The 23,324-nt window shown below is 36.7% G+C and overlaps 1 protein-coding gene across 2 annotated transcripts in view; it reads left to right on the forward strand.

Moving 5' to 3' along the window:
- Positions 1–23,324, forward strand: part of csmd1a (CUB and Sushi multiple domains 1a) — a 663,682-nt gene that overhangs the window by 566,583 nt on the left and 73,775 nt on the right. For both annotated transcript variants that reach the window (XM_056249348.1, XM_056249359.1), the window contains exons 37-41: positions 8,743–8,847; positions 16,442–16,560; positions 16,682–16,751; positions 16,865–16,981; positions 21,680–21,889. In XM_056249348.1, the coding sequence (XP_056105323.1) occupies positions 8,743–8,847; positions 16,442–16,560; positions 16,682–16,751; positions 16,865–16,981; positions 21,680–21,889 (621 nt within the window). The remainder of the gene's footprint in view (positions 1–8,742; positions 8,848–16,441; positions 16,561–16,681; positions 16,752–16,864; positions 16,982–21,679; positions 21,890–23,324) is intronic.

The following is a 23,324-nucleotide window of genomic DNA, read 5'->3' on the forward strand; positions in this document are numbered from 1 at the left end:
TAAACGATTAAACAATAAATAAACCGCATTGTCGAAGTTGATATTGTGGCTTTAAATGGTCAGACACTTGCATGTGTCGTTATATTGTTCACATTTTACCAAAATCAAGCTCAAATGGAGTTATGAGGTTTTTGACCAGCACATTTTTGAGAATTTCTGACATGTGTTTTGTCCGAACGACCGCATCTGAGGCAGGAAGTGCATCGCATTACGTTTTCATTTACTTACAGGTTATAAAGTTTACTGTAACTATGCTGTTTTTTTCCTGTTATTTGGCCAAAATCTTATGTTATTAAAGATGAAGTGCTATGCAAAGGCTTTTTAAGACAGTACTGGAAATGACTCAACAACAAATTCTGGACTTAGACACTCTTCTCTGCTCCTCAAATACATACAACATCAGCATTTATATATATCATGTTTCTTGAGTAAAGAAAGTGCTGTACTTATTCAAAGAACCAGCTCTTTATTAACTTTTGCATTGCAAACAAGCAGAGACATTTGGTACTTCATTCACATTAGAGGTGGTGTTGGAGTTATGAGGTTTTACCAACAGTTTGAGGATCCAATGAATTACGAGGTTTAGTCGCAAGCTCTTTTTTAAACTTTTTATTAGTTAAATAATTTCAAAACCCCCAGACAGACGTAAAAGGGTGACCAATAGTAATGATATTATGAAAAAAAAAAAAATGGTACAATAAAAGATAGTGACCAGTTTCATGTCCAAGATATACACATTCCCTTATACATTATTATAAATGTTATATCATAAACCTAAAAATACGACATGATTAAAAAGAGCTCAAAAATCTAAAAAGGCACATTATGCACCAACTGCCCAAACAATAATAAATTGTATGTTAAAATATACAAAGTATTTAATGAGGATTAAAGGCACAATATGTAATTTTTTTGCTTTAAATATATGAGAAATCACTATATCTATGTTATATATTTTTTAAAGTTGTGTATTTACATTATCCCGACAGTTCCAAATAACTTCTAAATCCAGAGAAATTAATATTTTAATTCGAAGACACGGACCGTGTCTTTATTTCCGTTATGTCGCCCGTCTATCACGTCATATCCGCGTTTGCGTCTTCCTTCCTGCGGAACTCGGCGGAACCGCCAAACTCAAAGAGGAACAGTGAACACTGACAGTATTAAGGGGAACACCCGTATAAAAAAGTCTGTATGATAATGGATCATGACTACTCTTTGTCTTTGACTGTACGTTCTGCCAGCTCAACAAAGCGCAAACGTACGGGTGAAAAAAATGACCCGAGAAGATTTTGGGACCATAGAAGAAGCAAGAGACGTGTAAACCTTGGAGAAGCCTTTGAAAGATGGCGAAAGCTTCGTGACAAGCTCGCACTGCAGAGAGATGCTGATCTCATAGATTACATACAAAGTCAATGTAAAGACGCGAATAGACGCATCATTCGCGCCGGGCGTCGCGTGTGCCGCGAATGTCTTCCGCGCAAGTTGAAAAATTTGAACTCGAGCGAATGTTCAAGCGTCTAACTAGATGCGTATTTGACACTCTATTCACGTTCGGTGTGAACACACCATTATGGTCACATAAGATGCATATAAGTCACTCAACTTATAGGTATGTTGACATAGCGACCACACGCACAACATTCTGTCTCACACATTAGCTAACGTTACTGATAAGTTTGTTTACTAACTGTAGCTCGCGGCTATTTCATTAGATTGACATTATATAAAGTGAAAACCCGTAACTAAACGTAACAACAATAGAGATGTAATATAACACATTACCTCGTCAGTGAACATGTTTTCTGCTGGAGATGCCAGATTCGCTGCTTGACAATGACAACAACTCCCATGAGCCCACGCACTTTCCCGACGTCATCAAAGTACGTCTTTTGTTATTATTTTGATTGAGTGACCCCTGGTGGCCAAAAGTTACATACTGTACGTTTAAACAGAGCAAACAATTCAAATAAATATTGATTCGATAAAGCTATTTAGAAAAAAAGGTTACAAAAATAACATTACAAAATAAAAAGGAAAACATTTTTTACAAAAAGGTCTCACAGCAGGATTAGGAAGAGGGGGCAAGAATCTTCCTTTGAGAGAGGAGGCTTAACCTTTTTTGGGTCTCTCCCAGTAGACAGAATTGTGTCCAGGCCTCTAGCTATACTTTCAACACGGCTATAATGAACTTCGCCTCTGCGCCACACTAGCATGCTGGTGAAAGGTCACCCAGCCAGGGAGCTCCAGCTGCTCTAAGGCATGTGTTCACTGGCACTTCACACTGTCTAGCACTCCTCACCTTCCCCAAGCCATATTCTCAACAGCTAAGAAGCTCTTTAAATGCTAAACCATCATCACCCCATCTCCCGAGACACCTGATGCTAGTCTATGATTGAATTTGATGATAAAACGGTAATTTCCCCTCATTTAGATCTCAATGGTCCAAATTATACAAGCCTGGAGTCATTTGTGAGCATTGGTAAGACATGGCAGGGAATCAGGAGCCAGCGTCATTAGGCATGGTGTTTGGCTGCCCATTAAAATGCACTCTTCGCTCTCCTGTCGCCTGCGTGATCGCCTTTTATATCCCTTGCACACTCGCCCATCACAATCGGTCGTTTCATTCTTCCTCTAGTCACAAATCCATTAGGATAATACCCTTAATTAAACTGTCAGATATGTTTTGTGTTTCTGTCTCCCCACACATTTCATCATGTGGGATTAATTGCGGCTCAACAAATACCAATTTAATTACAACTGCACACATTTTTTCGTGTGTCTTTAAAAGATATTGCTGTCATTATTTACATAATTCTGACTGCACGTCAGGATTCTGAAGATGAAACATGGTTGAGATCAGACCATAATCACTATTTCTCCAAAGGAGGCTTTTTAATTTATATGTAACACTTTTGAATATTGTTCCAACATCAATGAATATCTGCAAAAGGGCAACAGAGGAATGCAATATTAACATTCTAGTAACTGCTAGTGCTATTAACTAACATGAAACTCTGATTACCGAATTAAGTACAGTAATAGCACTACGATCAGTAACTACATGTTTTAATACCTCACAGAAACTTACTATGAAACTATATACACTTTCATAATTAATGTGAAACTAATCAATAACTAATGAATACATTTTAACCACTTGATGAAGCATGATTAATATGTAACATATGTAATATGATTTTTATATTTAATTTTATTTTTGGCTACACTACTTTAAGGTCTCCTTGTCATAGTGTAATTATATATTAAATACTGAGTTATATTAATTAACAACATTACTATACTTACTATAGGGTTTGGTTTAGTGTTAGTTATGCATGTATTTATGCATTTGCTCATGTCGCAAATTAGTCAGTGCTTCACAATATCTCCCAAAGCTTCAGTTCCGTACCAAAAATCAATAGAAATGTGATTGGACTCAAACGCTGCCCAATCATCTTTTACCCCTCACATTTTTGAGTCTGATGAATGTGCAACTTTTTTGTCCATCTGTGCGGGAGCAACATCAGTGCACATCTTAGAGGGAATCATGGGCATGTATTTCACAAAGAATCCTTCTTCTCAAATCCCCCTAATCTGTGAGGAGGCATCTCTCCTTGTCCTCTTTGGCAACCAATGCGATGCAGTACTTTAAGAGTAACATATTCTGTCTGGCAAAGTCCATTTAAGCTCGTCTGAGGCTTTTAAGATCTTCTCAGATTGCCTCGGCCCTAATAGAGATGATAGACTGCTGAATAGCTGGACACTGGATGAGCTCTACGCAGCTGTCAAACTTCATCCAAAAATTATTAGTCAAATCATTCAAGCGCAAAGGAGCATTTTTCAGGCTTCGGTCATCAGTCTAATGTACGTGGACTTGGATCGACTGGAAAATGAGCAGTCAGATGGGCAGGATGTTTTAAATGCGAAACATGCTGGGGAACCATTTCCTGGCAAATGCAAGACACCATTTTGGGTGTTTGTGTAAAGACATAAAAAATCCATGTATGAATAAATTCTATAGATGTGAGTTTGAAAGAAATCTTTCTTCTCAAACAAAACAGTTCTCTAAGAGCAGATGTGGGTGTATTTAAGCATTCATCCCGAGTAGCGGTGCGGCAGCGTACTATAAGACACTGAATACTCTAAGCTGTATTTGTTGATTCTTTTTACAATCTTGTTTACTCCAGCCTTATTTACTTTTACACGGTATTTGAATTGTACATTGATTCATTCCCACAGGGAGATGTTGGATTCTGATGTGATGCATTGCAGTTTATTTATTTTTTTGTTGTTGTTTTTTTGCCAGAGCTCTACTTCATTTATTACCGTCTTGTTGGGAGATTCAGTTTTCCATCTTTTTACACCATAAATAAGATTCTTCAAATGCTTTGAATTAACCATGCAAACTGTAATGTTACTACAGGTGAGATGGGAACACTTTACAATAAGGTTCCAATTGCTAACATTAGTTGTATTAGTTACAAAGAACTAACAATAAAAAAAAATGCTTCCAAATCTCAACATTTACTAATACTAATATGAAAGTCCCCCTGCAGTCAACAATAATAATGTCCCTTAAAACTCACCAAAATTGCCTATTTACATTTTTTTGTTCCTGTGTATTTGTTTTATTCATGCCTTGAAATAGCTTGAATTCAAGTCGTTCAAACATTCAAGTTATTTCATCATAATTGACTACAGGGGGACTTTTTTTATATTATTAAATTTGATTATTAATGTTGAGATTTGGGAGCATTTTTTTTTTTTAATTGTTAGTTCATTTGGTTCCACTTTATTTTGATAGTCCACTTTAGACTTTCTACTTACAGTTTTTCTCGATTGCTTAAACACATTTCTTGAAACTATGCCTCGTATTCTCAAAACAGTAAACACAAATCCATAACGTCTCACCCAATTCCCCAAACATCCTATTTTCAGGTCAAAATGAAGCTCTACACTCAAAACCATTCACTCTTGCTGAAAAACCAAACTTTGCCCTCAGACAGGACACACAAGCCCTCAAAAATCCACACACTACAACATAGTCTTACACACTGGTGCTTTAAATTCAAAACAACATTTGCAAAACTGGTAAGTCATGTTGCTTGTGGTCCCCCTTAGACCATCATCCAAATCCCCCCCCCCCCCCCCCCCCCCCCTCCATCGTTTTTTTTTACTCTCTCCTTCTCTTACGTAAGATGTGTGTGAGCATCATATGACAGTAAAAGAGCACACACAAAACCTTATTCAAATCTGGAATTGTATTGGAATGGTAAAGAGTGTTGGTACATGCCTCCACTCAAGGATACAATATGATGAACAAGTCTAAGAATGTTCCACATATGGTTGAAATACCATCATTGGCCTAGAAAGATAACATTCTGGGAGTCAAGACTAAAGGAGGAAGGATGCCCTCCCTTCACTCTGCAGCCACTCTGTGAGACTGTACGACTGCTGGCCTTTTCTTGCAAGAACATAAACCTCATCAAAGACAATTGGAAATGTTTGTCTCTTATTCAGTGATAGAAATTTGTTTGCCACCACACCTCCCTGAAGGTTCTGATGATGGAGGCGACGGTGGAGCGACTCAAGTTTGGTTATACTCGTTGCCCAGCCTCCCTCATAGTTATACCATGGACAAGCACTTGCCCTTGCCCTTCCTCCTCCTATTCCTCTTCCTCATCCTCATCCTCATCCTCATCCTCTTCCTCCTCCTCCTCCTCCTCCTCCTCTCCTTCCTCCTCCTCTTCCTCTTCCTCCTCCTCTTCCTCTCCCTCCTCGACCTATTGCTTAATTTCTCTGTGGATCCATTGTTCCAAAACTCAGTAAACTGATTTTTATCCTTTATAAAAGATTGTATAACCTTTTATCTATCTATTGAAGGATCTGACTGATGTGTGTTCAATTTTGACTCTTAGTGTTTTCACCTGGGTAATTGTGTGCTAACTGAGCTGAAGCTGAGCTGACTTGAGTGAACAATATTGAATGGTAGTGCTTTCTAAATGACCACGTGGTGTAGGCAATGAGAAATGAAGGGATTTGTGTGTAGAGTTTTGCTGTGACAGTTCAACAAATCTGACTTATGTGTCAAAACGGGGGAATAGTGTTCATAGTTCAGTGAAATGGGTGTGCTTTTTGATAAATGGCATTATGGGTTTGAAATTTTAGTTCAAAAGCCTGGTTATGGTGTTTAAGCAATCGAGAAAAACTGTAATATAAGTAACTTTGCAACTACATGCCAACTAACTCTCATTAGAGTATTAGTAGACTGTCAGTAGACTGTTATGGTTATGGTTGGGTGTTAGGGTCCGGGTTAGTGGAATAAGTTGACTTGTAGTTGCCAAGTTACTTATTGTCAGTAGAATATCTGTTGGGGGACCAACAAAATAAAGTGTTCAGATATTAAGCAATTAAGCACACAGTCTACTAATACTCTAATGAGAGTTAGTTGATATGTAGTTGCAAAGTTACTTATAGTTAGTAGAATATCTAAAGTGGACTATCGAAATAAAGTGTTACCGTTCATTTGAACTCTACACCCTTGCTTCATTTAGTATATGCGGAACCATGTAAATGAGCCCCGCCTCCACTCACTCATAGGGTCGCCTACAAGTCGATGAATCAGATCGCTTTCCACGTCGGACACATAACGGTAATTAATATGATTAGCCTTTTGCTTGATTATGTAATCAAACAGCTAATAATGTGTTGCTAATGTAACATAAACCACATTCCCATTTGCCACCTCAGAGTCAGACACCTTATACAAATCAGCAGAACGCTTTGAGCAGCTTAGAACATCAGCGGAGAAAGGCATATAGTTCATCATAACATTTTACTATACATCATATACATAATTCACTCGCTATATTGCTAAATGTACCCGATTTTTCATATCAACAGAAAAAAAGCCGGGATAACGTGGTTAATCTTGAGACTCCTCTGCTTCGCAGCATAGTAGTGATGATATGCTAAAGCCCGCCCACACGTTGATGTGATTGGTTACAAGGTTTTTTTCACTGCAGTTTTAAGTACAAAATATTCAGCAATAGTGTTGACTTAAGAATTTGCACCTTGTTTGTCTTAAATCATATTAAAAACACCACATAGATATATAAACATCATTAAAAACTTATTAAAAACTTAAAAACAAGACATGTTTATTGTACAAAACAGGTTACAAAAATGTCCTTATAATCAAATATTACATTACATTAACACATTTTACCATGAACCGCATAGGATGAACAATATGATGGATGGATGGATGATATGGATAAATGGATGGATGGATGGACAGTTGGATGGAGTGATGGATGGATGGATGGATGGATAGACAATTGGATAGAGTGATGGATGGATGGATGGACAGTTGGATGGAGTGATGGATGGATGGATAGACAATTGGATAGAGTGATGGATGGATGGATGGATGGATGGATGGATGGATGGATGGATGGATGGACAGTTGGATGGAGTGAGGGATGGATGGATGGATGGATGGATAGACAATTGGATAGAGTGATGGATGGATGGATTGATATTCATGCCAACTTTAGGTTTATGTCTTCGGATACTTTCCAAACTGTGTATTAACATTTACCCTGGTGCAACTGTACAGGTATTGCTGTATAATGTGATTTTGCTTTGTTTTTATAAACTGAGGGGTGACTGAATTATTTCTGTGGTAATTGATATCAGGCCACATGTCAGTGGAGCACAACTTGTATTGAACCCAGAACATTTCTTTAACACGTGTCCGCCCACATTACTTATCAGTGCCTGTTCAGTATTCTGCGACTTGGCAGGAATTTCCTAATGATACAGCTTGTTGAATTGTGTGTGTAACGGAAAGGGTAGAACAAAATGAACTAATGCTACTATGGTACAAAGTAACATTTACTAAAAGTGTAAGTGTCAAAAAAGTAACACTCCAAAATATGAAATGATAGAAAATAGCCCTTATGTGAAATATTAAAGATATCAAAATGTCAGATTTCTGGTCTTAATGTGAACAATTCATTGGTGGACCTCTTCAATTACCTGACTCTGGTACATAACGCCGTTTTCTTTTTTTCTTTTTCTTTTTTTTTTTTACAATCCAACCAATTCCTAAAGGATAAAATCAAGTCCCGGCCAACAGATTTTCTCTCCCATTTCACTCAGAAATATATCAGATTATTAAAGTTGCACTGCAGCACTGTTTCATGTTGACTTTAAGGATGTTATGTAGTATTCATGACATTTTCTCCACGTATTAAAGATGTCACACTCTATATTAGCTCTGTCCATATATGTATAAGCAGATGGAAAATCCTCTGCTTTGAATCCAGAGTGGCAGTAGCTGTTTTGCTTTTTAGTCGGATGATAAGTGACTCTTTCCTCTGAGCTGTGAGGAAAGTTCCCCCATGAGAGCTCGGAAGGATAGCGACACACTTCAATGACTAGCGCCTGTCAAACATTTCCTTTTTGCCGACTCCGTTTCATTTGGCTGATGTCCAAAACGGCCGAGTCTTTTCATGAGAGCGATACGCCTGCCGTGATTAACAGCTGCTTACCTCCCTTTGCCCTTTTGTTTCTGTGTGCACACTCTCATCATTTAGCTAATGTGTGTGTGTGTGTGTGTGTGTGTGTGTGTGAGAGAGAGAGAGAGATCGCTGGAATGAGAACACAATGTCCGTGTGTGTGATAACTCTAGCCCTTTTCCTGCTCAGGCCTCTTTCTGGTGTTATCTTCCAGGTACAACGGCTCCAGCCTTGTTAAACAGCACCTCCAACCAGCTTTACCTGCACTTCCATACAGATATCAGTGTCGTCGCGGCTGGATTTCACCTTGAGTACAAAAGTGAGTATAGAACATGTCACTATGGTGCTTTCATTATCCTGAACCCTCTGCCCTTGGTAACAGTCCAGAGCAAGACTCGCCGCTATATTTCACCGGCAAACACACACATGGCAGTGACACGAACACACACACATGCACACACACTTTCTTCTCTCTGTGCTCTGCTGTCAGGTAAAGGCAGAAGACTGTGAACCCCAGCTCTCATTATTTGCTCGGCTGCGGCGTTTGTGTTTGCTGATACCAGCACGAAGAAAATTGGAAAACGATGGGGATCCAGTTGAACCTTACATGGTTCATAAAACATCAAAAAAAAAAAAACAGTCGTATATTTTTTCAGCCGTACATTTGTATTTATTTATTTTTACCGATGTCATCTACAGTGGCCTCACGATGTATCTGGACAACAGCACACTTTAAATTCATTGCAATAGATAAGTAGTTTCCAACCCCCCTAAAATTGGTGTAGTATTTGCTTTGAAATAATTTTCACTTATAAATTGCTAGTAAATTTCACAAATAATTACAAAGAAACGACAAATCAAATATTGAATTAAACGTGAGATTTTGAAGTAGAAATACTGAAATAGTATTTTGGCGTAAAATATACTCCAATTATCTGTTTTATATAAATCTTTGAAAAATAGTTTTTACAGTGTGGAATTGAATAAGTGCACTCGATATTGTCCACTATGGTTTCGGACACCACTACAAAAGGCTGTCCCCTCAAGCATTGCCCTAGGGTATAGAGGGCGATTTTGAACACAGCCAATGTGTCAGATAAGAGAGACATACATACTTGCATACATACATGTGCAGTTTAGTGACTTAATTAAAAAGAAAAAACTATTATGACAAAAATACATGACAAAATTACTAAAACTTTAACAAAAAATTCAAACAAAATAGAAAATATTAAAATATAATATAATTCAAAATAATAATAAAAAACAGAATGAAATAATATTATAATAGTAAAATAATAGTATATCATTCATACAATAACACTGGCAGTGGATCCCCACGACCAGGCTTGAAAACCATTGCAATAGATGACAAAATATCCAAGCAAGTGCCATATGCAAATACTGAATGTTTTGACGTAATTAAAGTTTTCCTTTCAAAGAAATTGATAAATTTCTTATTAACAGAACAGCAGGACTGGGTGTTGAACAATCAATAAAGCGACAGATTAGACCCTTTGCTGTTCTCAGATAATACGCTAAAATATGAAATGAATTTTGCAGATGACGGTTATCAGTTTTGTATGGGCAGCTGTGAATAATTACATTTACAACTCAAGATTCAGAACTAAAATATAACTGTTAAAGTTTATGTATCTAGTAGTTTTTATTTTTGGACACTCGCAAATGCATGCATTTATATCATTGCATTCACTTTTCTAAGCCATTCTTGACGTGTCGTTTAATACAGTGACCACAGTTTTAGTTTATGTAGCTTTCCATTTATAAGGTGCACTTTGGTGTCTTGTTACTTTTTCTAAAACATTCAAGCACAAATCCCATGTTTTTGTTGTGAGAATAATTGTGCATGTATATACAGCAAACTATGATCTAACATAAGATTTTCATATATAGCATCAAAGGTAGGTAGTTTGAATGGGTAGTTTTGGCCTGTCCCGCCTCAGTGGTCTATATCTTATTAACTTTGTCCAACAATTGAAACTATGCAAAATGTATATTATTTTGACATGATTTGTTAAATCGATATTTATTTAGTTGTATTAAATTGCTGTTTTTTATTACCTACTTTTAATTGCCAAATTTGTATTTGAATCTGTGTGCAACATCTCATTCCATGTTCTAAACTCAATCAATACACTGACCAAAGTTAACAGTTATTATATAAGCCAGCTATTATATAAGCTATAGCTATTACAAATGTTTTAATTTACGGAAAATATTTAAGCAATGTCACATAAGCAAATTTGCTGTTGTATTGATCTTTAGAGACAAAGCCACATGTGTGTGTGTGTGTGTGTGTGTGTGTGTGTGTTCAAGCCTTTCAGACTGTGACCTTTAGTGTGCTCAAACCAAGCCTCATAAACCACCATACCAATTCACTTTCTGCATATCCCATTTGTCCATTTCTAAGGGCAGTGTTCCCAGTGGGACAGCCCAATTTATCCATGTTTCTTTCTCTCGTCTGTGAAAGGGCAGTTTAGGGTGCACTGGCTGCAGCAAAGTTATATATGACTAGTCACAAAATAGATGGGTAAATAGAACATTTGATAATATGTGACCCTGGACCACAAAACCAGTCACATGGGTCAATTTTTTTTTTTTAATTGAGATTTATGCATCATATAAAAGCTGAATAAATAAGCTTTCCATTGATGTATGGTTTGTTAGGATCGGATAGGACAATATTTGGCCGAGATACAACTATTTGAAAATCTGGAATCTGAGGATGCAAAAAAAAATCTAAACATTGCGAAAATCGCCTTTAAACTTGTCCATTTATGTTCACGATTGCTCTGCATTCACTCACAAAAATAAATGTTTTATATATTTACAGTAGGAAATTCGCAAAATATCTTCATGGAACATGATCTTTACTTAATATCCTAATGATTTTTGGCATAAAAGAAAAATCGATAATTTTGACCCATACAATGTATTGTTGGCTATTGCCACAAATATACTGTGCGGCTTGTGACTGGTTTTGTGGTCCAGGGTCACATATGAAAGTGCTAGGAGTTAAGGTCCCACACAATTCTCGTCCGGACGAAATAAATATGTGTCAATCACGTTTACACACTGCTTTCGAAAATTTCGTCCGTCATAAAAAAATATGTATCGGGTTCGATTTTTCGCATCCGTAGCAAGCATTTTGAGAGGTGTTTTGACATTTCACAGCCACCGAATGTCGAATACGAAAAACACATACGAAAATTTCAGACTCAAAAAATGATCTCAAAAAAGCTTAAATAACAGTATGTTGATTTTGTAAAGCCAAACTAATTAACCCTTTCATGCATGAATTATGATAACCTCAGTCAGGATTTTTTTTCCTATGTGTTTTTATTGCTCTTAAGGCATGAAAAACAAGATTTGATTTGATTTATTTTTTCAGATGTCCACTTGAGTGGACAGCATGCATTTATGGTTTAAACTGAAGAGATACTGTATTAAACATAATACAATAATCAAACAGATAAAGTATGTGTATTTAAGAAACTAATCAATACAATTATATCAAATCATGTGAAAAGTATAAAATATAAAAAATATAAATATATATAATATAAATCCAAAATATTGCAAAGGCAATTGACCTTCATACAAGTTGCACTTCGTGTATCTTTGATATCAGAACATGAGGACGTGATTCCATCAGAAATTTCTACAGCCTGTCAAGGTCCAACTGTGGAAACCACTCAGACGCTCCCTCCAGTGTGCCAGAGTATGTCAATTTACCCTTATTAGCTGATAATTCTGATTACGTTAGAGATGGACACATTTCTAGCATAGCCCTCTTCTGAGAAGACCTAGCGATACGTTTTTTTCAATCTCATCTGAAATGAGCAGTGTTGGGGCAGGCATAACGCATTCAGATTACTTTTTTGATTTATCAAGTAAAGTAATGTGTTACAAGTAACATGCATTACATAATCAGATTTGTTTTAATGTTACGAGTAAAGTAATGTATTACAAGTAACATGCATTACGTAATCAGATTACTTTTTGATCTAACAAGTAATTAATTACAAGTAATGTGCATTATGTAATCAGATTACTTTTTGTTGTTACAAATAAAGAAACGCATTACAAGTAACATGCATTACGTAATGAGATTACTTTTTGATCTAACAAGTAATGCATTAAAAGTAACATGCATTACGTAATCAGATTACTTTTTGACGTTACGAGTAAATAAATGCATTACAAGCAACATTCATTACGTAATCAGATTACTTTTTGATCTAAGAAGTAATGCATTACGTAATTAGATTACTTTTTTGATGAAATTAGTAATGCATTACAAGTCTCATAAATGATGTAATTACAATAACTTTTTTAGATGTCAATGAAAATGACATTCTAATAATACAAATACATTTATTTACAGTCAAAAAAAGTTACTGCAGATTAAGTATTTTCAAAAACAATATTCACAGTATATGTATAAATTGTAGCTGAAATATAGCCATTGATGCATGAGGTCCACTATAATGGACAGATGATAAATCTGATTTTTCTCCCAATCTAAAATCAAAACTTGGAAAATTGTACTGTGATATGACTCATTAGATATTGCTTGATGCTGCAATATTTTTTTTTACCTACAAGAGTCTCCTAGGATAGAAGGAATGGGTGGATATTCCTGAGCAACTTGGCATTTTTGACTGACCATTGGCCATCTTGGTTTGGAGGGGAAAAAAATCAAAACACAATGGCTTACAACTTGGTTGCAATGTATAGGATGATGCACCAGGGTCCACTGAAGAGATTGATGTGCAAATTCAAGAAAATGCTTTTTAAATACTGTCCACTGTAGTGACCACTATGCGTGAAAAAGTCCATCAAAAGCAGCATTAACAACTGTAGCTGCCTTTACGGTGTAAGCAGCCTCAGTAAATACAGTTAATACCGTATCTGCATCTCTCTGGTAACCAGATAAGTGCAATGTGGAGTTCTATGAGATTTTGACCCTGGAGTGAGCTCAGATTAGCTTCTCTCTTTTTTCTTTTTCGTACTCTTTTTATCACTCTCTCCCTCCTTGTGCCCTTTCTTCTTTTACTGTATGTGTTCCAGTGGATTAATCAGGGGCATGTTTTATTTCTGCGGAGAAAGCTGTCAAGCATATCCTCCAAAAAAACAGATGAGAAAATAACTACAGAGATAAAGCAACAGAAATATGCATGTGTAAATGAGTCATTTTAAATAACACTATCCAACAGCGACACCAGCAGACGTAAAATCATCTTTCTTTCGCTTAAGGTCGTCACATTCTCACTGAGCTTCAATTGAACTATGATTGGCTGATGACTCTGTCAAGGATATAGTATCTGATCATTCCCGTGAATATCATGTGAAAAACCAGTCTGTAAATCAACCTGAATGGGTCGATCTGGTATTTACAACTCAACCACTGAAACCAAATGAAAATTAAATTACTTAAAAATAATGATCTTTACTTTAGTTTAAGTAAACTAATTTTTAGCGACTAGTCAGACCTCTCAGTTTAATTAAGGCGCACCTTTAATGGTGACATTTGCAATGTTTATTGAGGGACGTAATGACTAATAGTCTGAATCAATGATTAATAATAAAAGCCGACCAACGGTTAGTAGTAACAAACAAAAACTACACAAATTATACTTGTTGCTGTATTATTATGATTATTATTGGATACTTTTGGCCAACTAAAAAAGTACTCTAACTTGTTACAGCTTTTCTCAAATTGTATGTATGGTTTGGTATAATATATTAATATTAAATATTAATTAAACTTAATATTAATCAAAAATGTTTATTTTCTCAAAGACATTCATACAAAAAGAATAATTAGATAAAATAATAATCATAAAATAAAAAAAAATTAAAGCTTTTTTTTGTGGCTTTTTACATTTTGATCTCATCATAAACATAAGCTAAATTAGCTATAATATGAAAGTAGAATTTTCACTTAGGATAAAATCTAAAAATATTTTGTCAATCAATGTTTAATTTAGTTTACTTACAATAAATAAAGACAACTTTGAAAGACCTTAATGTTTATTGTGAAGTTTTTTTTTTAAATATCATATTTTCTGTTTTGTACCAAAAAAAGATAAAACTCACAGTAATTTCTGCAGTCAGTAAAGCTTGTTCTGCACATCCACACTGATGTGAAGTGAAAATACTATTTATAGAAAATTAAATTTTTCCCCCTCTAGGTTGTATTATTTGCTTTTAGACAAACTGAACACAAATAAATAAATAAATCAAGTTAGAAGTAGTAGAAACCATAATGTTCACTTTAAATAAATGAGACGGTCATTTCACATTTTTTTCAGTGTATATAAAATATTATTATTTTCTTGTTAGTCTTAGGTAAATGATGTTATGCCTTCAAACCCAGAAACACCAAATGGAACGGGAACAGAATTTATTTACTGAATGGAACTGAACTAAAAAAGAAAACTCCAATGCTGAGTGTTACAGGTGTGTGTGCAGACAGGCAGACGAACACACAGAAGATTAAGGTTTCAACACAAAGTTTACTTATAATCCAAGCAGGTAGCAGACATACACACACATAGGTATAAACGTGACCGGACACTGAATGACGGTGAAGGACAAACTTAAGTAGTGTGAATACAAATGAGCTAATTAGTGATATACAGCTGATACACATGAACTCATAATGACAGAAACCATGACGACCAAGGGGTGCCGGGAAAATGAACAAAGGGAGATAGAAACTTCTGAATGCAAACTAAAAGTCCATGATAACTACACAAACTGAACGTAATGGTGACACTGAGAGGAACTTTGCCTTTTCATTTCAGAGGGCCACACCACTCAGATTAATATATGCTGCAACATTAGCTTTGTTGAAAATGTAAGAATCATGTTGACTCTGATGTACTAGAGGGCTATGAATAAAGATGAAATGGAGTGAGAAAGAGAGGGTCTTGGCAAACCGCTTCAATTTGCTACATCGCCATCAGCTTTGAGCTGTCATCTTTGGCTCAGCTCTCAGAACATAAGCTCTTTCCCTGCCCAGTTTCATAGTACATCCTCTGAGAGACCCCACAGCAGGGTCATCGTAGTTAACTAAAACCATAAACGTAAAAATAACAAGTTTTGTTCCTTGAAATAAAATAAAATATTGAAAAGTGTATATTTTATTTCAGCTAGTTATCAGGGCAAAATTTCTCATTTTTATTTAGTTTAGCTTGATGTACTAAAATAACTAAAACTGACGGAAAAAGTATAACTATATAAACATATTATTTATATAAAGGACAAAAAACAAAGTTAAAATGCGAATATAAAATGACAAATATTAATTAAAACTATAATAGTATCTGATACTAAAATAACACTCGCCCACAGTAAAACACATGTGAGAAATGGTGCACGCTGAGCATGAAACATCATCTTGCATTCAGAACTAATTGACTTCTTAATGTATTATTGTTCATGTATTATAATTGAGTTGTAGTGACCATCAAAGTTCACAAAAGCAATTTTCTCTTTTCATCTTCTTTTGTTTGTAGACATATATCTGCAGTGTAACTTTATCACAAACGAACACTCGATGAGTGATGTTTGCAAAAATACAGGAAAAAGCACACCACTGTGACAAAGCCACCCGTCGTGTGGCATATCTCAACAAGAGAAATGCAGAAAGCACGCTCTCATGAACCACACCACAGCCGTTGCCATGGCAACATCTTGCCCAGTCTATTATGGTACTGAATTTACGCACTGAAATCGAGTGGATAAAAGACAGCATAAAACTACGTTGAGCATATGAATTCAAATGATTGGGAAAAAACCTGACACTATAACTCTATCTGTTTTTGAGAGTTATGGTATAATATGCTGATTCTGTTTCTCGATGCCTTCTCTGATCCATTTAGCTGTGGGACTGACAACATGCCCGGAACCCGTGATCCCAGCCAATGGCATTAAGAATGGCGACAGGTACATGGTGAATGAGGTTGTGTCATTCAGCTGTGAGCCGGGATACGTGCTTCAGGTATGGTGTTGATTTTCCACAGCTCTGACACACACATACAGTATGCCTCATTTGCACACAGGTGCAAAAGAGCAATCATGTGGTAGAAAATGGTATCATCACGTGACCTCTTGCTTTCCAGGGACATTCTCACATAACGTGTATGCCAGGAACCGTGCGTCGCTGGAATTACCCCCCTCCACTCTGTATTGGTATGTTTCTATTCGAATCAGATGGCACATTTTCTTAGCCATACGACTTTTTCATAGTTTTTCATTTTCAAACACATTTGGCATTCTCTTTTATGTCTCCTTGTGTTTTTTAGCGAAGTGCGGCGGGAGTCTGTACGATATGAGCAACGTGGTTCTGAGCCCGGGTTTCCCTGGGAACTACCCTGGAAACTTGGACTGCACCTGGAGGATCGTGCTTCCCATTGGATACGGTGAGTGCGCCGAGAGCTGCTACTGAATCAGCTGTCAGGAGATTACAACTTCAAACGGTTTCTCTCAAGAAGTTTTGTCCTCTTCATCTTGTACACTGCAGTGTCCCGGTACATTATGACCAGCATTTAGGAGAGAAACTAACTTATATAGTGAAATTACTGACTTAAAAGACTACATGAAATTGAAATGGGCTTTCCTGGTCATGTTGTGAACAAATTATGAACATAAAATAGTCACAATTCTTCATTAAAATGTGAAATACCTCCACTTCTGATGCAAGTTTAATTTTCAGATGAAATCACAACTTTTTTCAACTTCTCATTTTTGTATATAATGCCAACATTTCTTGATCCGGACAATTTCAATGGACAAAATCAAATCCTGCTCGACTTTTGTCTTGTTTCACTACCAGTAGGTAAAATGAATTGAAAACAGCATTTAAAGGTAGGGTAGGTCATTTTCAGAGAGGCTAGCAATAGCGAACTAGCTTTAAAAGCATAAGATCCCAGCCTCCTTTCAGAGTTCTCTCCAAAGCCAATGCCTCCTTCAAAACACATGGACGCCTACAGCAAAGAGCAGCAAAAAGCGGCGTTAAACTACCTCATGTCTCAAAGCACATAACATTACAATAAATAATGCACATAAACAACTTAAAGAGCAATGACCTGTACCACCTGACTGCTGCAGATTCATTTCAGCGTTGATAGTGTTGCTATTGAAACGCATAAATTTGAGACACAAACTCTGAGTATAACGTCCCTGGTTTCCATCTCTTCCAAATTACCTTAGTTAAGGCATGAACGCAGCATAAGCTGGTTGTTTTGGTTCAGGAGGTACTGTAAAAGGTGGCTGCTGTTTTGTTTTGCGGTGCTCTGTGACTGACGTCTGTCTAACCCTGCATAGCATGAAACGCGCTCATGCGTGGAGGTGTGAAAATACATAAGTTGGCAGGCAGGTAGGACATCGGACTGAATGCAATGATTGGACCAACATTTAATGGTCCTACTCCTTCCACAGACAAGATATATATAAATACATTTAGACCACTTAGCTTAGTAATTGCTATCAGGAGAAGGCAGAAAAGACTTTCATCCAGCATAACAAAAAATGTTCCTTGAACAAATCACCTACTCTGCCTTTAATCCATCCATCCATTCTTCAAAATCTTATCCTATGTAGGGGACAGAAGATCATGTTGACTTTAAGTTTTTCAGTAGCACGAGGGCTGCAAAATCGGCATGTTTTTCCTCCATCAAGAAAATCTGATTTTGGCTAATTGTTTTGTTTATTTTAAAGAACTGTTAGATAAAAAATTGGGTGTATTTGAGAAGTCATTTAATAGAGCCTACATAGTATTTTAGTCTTACATCGTCTTTTTTTTTTCCTTTTTTTTTTTCAGAAAATAATAGTTAAAATGTCAATATTTGATGAAAGCTAGCTCTTGTTTGAACTCACACAATTTATTTTGACAGTGTTCATGAGTTTGTTTACTCTGCGAGTCTCATTGATGGAACAAAATCATTGAATTTAATGTGACAATTGCGCTAGAGTGTTTTCCTGAACGTTTCACATAGAAATTCACTCGTGTTTCATGAATGACACCGATTGACTAAGCAGACTAATTACATGAGTAGACTCATGCATCTGGTATTTACCCAAAAAGCAGACCGCATCGTGCTGAATATCGACAGACACAAAGTAATACTTCCTTTCCATCTGATGTTCTGACACTTGACACAAGAGTGTTATTTGGTTTCGTTTATCTGAAATTTTAAGATGTTGTTTGAGACTTTGGCAGTCGAAGCAAGTCATTTAGTCGTAGCCCATTTGCTCTCTCCCGCCTCACAGTTCAAATGAGTTGAGAACAAAGAAAACCATTCCAGCTGTTAACAAGGCAATTGCATGTCATTTAAAAAAAGCCATTCACACTTATCCTGGAGCACAACTATTTCTTCTCCGACCCCCTCTAACTTGGAAGAAAACAATGTAACATTGAGATATCCAAAAGCAATTTTCTGCCTTATCAAGCAGCCACTGCACAAACAAGAGCAAGAACTATCATGTTTGTGCTGTGTAGCAAAAATGCATTAGCTTTCACTGTTAACAGGCTACAATCATTTGAATAAGACACACAGATGGCTTTGTGGGTGCTGATTATAGCTTTTAGGACAGTCTGAATAGGTAGAGTTAAGTGCAGTTAGGGGATAGCACCGCATCAGAATGACAATAAAGCTAATCTTTAAAAGAGCTACCCTAGGCGTCTAGGAGCGACACATGCTTTCAGTTAAAATGGCTGACTTGTTTGATAGTTTTGTTGTCGTATTATCTAACCATCTTCTTTTATGTCGCAAAAATTAAGTTCAAATCATCTAGTTGGAGACAAAGACTGAATAATTGTTGAAGGTGCGCTGAAGTTAATGGTGCGTAATTGTAAAATGTCACACTTGTGTATTAACTGTGCGGCTTGGAGCTACGCAATGAATTTCAGTGACAGCAACAGAACCAGAAATATGGAGCTCTGGTGTAGTCAGGGCCGGCCCAGACTTTGGCCCTGTTACACCTGGTGTTAACAGATTAGTTCACTTTCAAATGAAAATTAGCCCATGATTTACTCACCCTCAAGCCAGCCTAGGTGTATATGACTTTCTTCTTTCAGACGAATACAATCGGAGTCATATTAAAAAATATCCTGCCTCTTCCAAGTTTTATAATGGCAGTGGATTGCAACCATCAGATTGAATCTCAAAAACGTGCATCCATCTGTCATAAACGAATTTCACGTGGCTCCGAAGGGTTAATAAAGGCCTTCTGAAGCAAAACGATGAGTTTGTGTAAGAAAAATATTCATATTTTACACGTTACAAAGTACAATTCTAGCTTCCGGCAAAACAGCCATACGCAGTCTACTTGCCCCTAATCCGCAACTTACGAAACTTGTAACGTCAGAAGTACCGTAGTGCGTCATGGCAAAGCGTAAATGTCAGCAGGACGTCACATTACTCGCATAAGTTGTGCTTTAAACTTAGGTGGAATCCGTATGTTCGTTTGGCCAGAAGCTAGTTATTTTACTTTATAAAGTTTTAAATATGAATATTTTTTTTACACAAACTCATCGTTTTGCTTCAGAAGGCCTTTATTAACCCCTCGGAGCCGCGTTAAGTTCGTTTATGACAGATGGATGCACGTTTTTGAGCTTCAATCTGTTGGTTGCAATCCACTGCCATTATAAAACTTGGAAGAGCCAGGATATTTTTTTAATATAACTCCGATTATATTCGTCTGAAAGTAGAAAGTAATATACACCTAGGATTACTTGAGGGTGAGTAAATCATGGGCTAATTTTCATTTGAAAGGGAGCTAATCCTTTAAGATGCATTTTGGTCGATCATTTCACAAGTGGATGATGCTAAATACCAGTGTAAACGGGGTCTTACGTAAATTTGAGCTTGTCCGCTTTTGACCACTTCCAAAGGTAGTCGAAAACGCATTTGACCGGCTCATAAGGGATCGAAAAGCCACAAAAGATTGTCTACTCTCCGCCTACTGACCTTGATGCGTAGATATTATGGGAAGTGCGCTAGCCAAACAGGGTCATGTCATTCCAAATTCATAAGCTGTTAGTTTATTACCTTGATACTCCATGCAACCAAAAAAATAATTTCATGAAGACATAATAAACACAATTCATATGAATCAAGTTTAACTGATTGATTGCAAGTCTTCTGAAGAGACAAGAGGTTGCTTAATATGTTGATTTAATTTATTCGTTTATTAATATATATATACACATACATAAAGCACATGAAATATGGAAAAGGGAAGATTCAAAGTTATCTTTTTACATGCAAGAACAAACCTTATTTGCTCTTGTGTATCAAACAAGCACTTTTGAACTACCAAAACGCGTAAATTGAATCTGTTCATTATAAAGCAATCATCTCTTAATTAAAATTACTGTAATGAAACTGTTTAATTCATATAGATTACATTTACTGTACTATGTATTTATTAACTTTTTGAAGTGTCAAAGTTCAAATTGCATAGAAAATATATTCATTTATGTTCCGAAGATAAACAAAAGTCTTAAAAATTTGGAATGACATGAGGGTGAGTAAATAATGACACAATTTTCATTTTTGTGTGTGCTAACCCTTTAATACTAGAACTAATTTGTTAATGGAAATATTTTATTAAATTATTCACTTGTGCTATCAGACAATTGGTCTGCATTTAAAAAGAATAAGCATAAAATGCAACAATACATTTCTTTAATTTGTATTATTTATATTTTAAAAATGCTTTATAAGTCGAAATAAATGTTTTTATAGATAGATGGCCACATACAGTAGATTCTGACAAGTCTTCTGTTGTCTTCTGTTGAATCAAGATCAGTTTTTTAGTAATATGCTAGTTTTCTTCCTGTTTTCCAGCAATATCACAGTTCAAATGGAGCCAATTACTGAGCAAACATGAATACGTTTTTTTTTTTTTTGCACACATGAACATGCGGTAAAAACGATTCACCAATTAACAGTGTCTCAGAGCAGAAGAAATAGCGGGTCTGTACAGGCCTGTCAGAGTCAATGGTTGAAAAAAGCCTGTCACTTTAAAGACCTTCTTCCTTATGTAAATTATGCACATAATGCACAGCCTGTTTAATACTGTGAAAGTCTAACATGTGACCTCTCACTCCGCAGGGGCACACATCCAATTTCTTAACTTCACCTCTGAGGATAACCACGATTTTTTAGAGGTCCGCAACGGGCCGCACCACAGCAGCTCTCTGATTGGACAGTTCAGCGGAAGCCAACTACCACCCCCTCTGCTGAGCAGCACGCACGAAACCGTCATCCACTTCTACAGCGACCACTCTGAAAACAGACAGGGCTTCAAACTCACTTATCAAGGTGGGTGACACTCCATCTTCAATTTGCATACTGCACTCTCTTCTCTTGTAGACATTGTCCGTCCTTGATTTTGTATTGGCCCTTCATGTGGGAGTGACGGCCTTTTACCAGGATCATTGGAAATATCTAAAGATTCAGTTCCTTTGAGATCACTGGGAGGACACTCCATTATGACAGCTGGGGTCTTGAAAGCATTTCAAAATCAATAAGACGGTGCATTTGGATGTGCACTTGGATTCCACTCGATATAAATAACTCACCATTGTCTGGTCTCCTCACTTTTAGGTCAAACAGTTCGTCTGTCTCTGTTTCTTATCCACACTAGACTGAATTGAAAAGAGCCAGGCTTAGCCTTGATCTGTGCTGCCAGATGGAGGGGAATACTGATGCCATGCATGTTTTGATATACAAACAATAATGCAGGATGAAATAATATGATTATAAAGCTGTTGATCATAAGCACTGCACTTGAAATGCTGTCTGGAGATGCACGTATGCTAGTTTGACAAGCTTTCTGCTTCTTCACAGAACAGGTGATGATACTCAGATTAGCAACACGTATGTTCCTTGTATGCGTGTCAAACATTCCTTGAAACATTATTTTAGTCTCGTTAATGAATGTTTCCCAATTCTAAATTTATTAAATCAAAAAATGTTTTAGTAATTTTATAATTTGGGCACTAATCAAATTAGCACTATCTTAACCCTTGGCATTTAAATTAACATAAAAGATTGCATATGCATTTTATGTTTTGTATCATATTTGATGCATCAGGTTTTTATGGGCCACATAATATGATAATAAAGAATATGGAGCTCATACTCAAGGAGGAAAAATACTCCCCTAAATTTTCAGAGGCCCAAATTGAGCAAACTATGCATATCAGTTGTCACTCTATATCTCCAAATAATGGGCCAGATTTACTAAACAGGGGAAATTAGCGGGCTAGCGCAAATCCAAAAAAGCGCCGATGGGAGTAGAAGGTTCTGCACGTGATCTACTGACGATGCGCAAATCAAATAACACAGACGCCGCCGGATCATTTCCATAATGATAAAGTGCAGCGCAAATTAACGTCTGGTTTAAGACATGCTTTGATTTCACTTTATTTTGATGGTCCCTTTAACACATTCTGTTGACTATGGCCCCATCCACACTACTGCGTTTTAGTTTAGAAACGGGTAATTAAAACGAATACGATCTCCGTCCACACCAGCGTTTTAGCTGCGTATTAGAATTGATCTCCGTCCACATTAAAACGACTGAAAACGTGGATCACGTGACCATTCACCAACACTGGGCATGCGCGTGCCGGTGTAAACACGACTTCATTGATAAAATTATCCCACCATGCTCTGGGTTAACCCCAAACCGACGCTCCATGTACGGTCAACGCCGCCGCTGCACACGGGAATTGTCACAGATCGCTCGAAT

The sequence above is a fragment of the Rhinichthys klamathensis genome, unplaced genomic scaffold, assembly GCF_029890125.1.
Source record: "Rhinichthys klamathensis goyatoka isolate OS25496 unplaced genomic scaffold, OSU_Roscu_1.1 h1tg000003l_1, whole genome shotgun sequence".
NCBI lineage: Eukaryota > Metazoa > Chordata > Actinopteri > Cypriniformes > Leuciscidae > Rhinichthys > Rhinichthys klamathensis.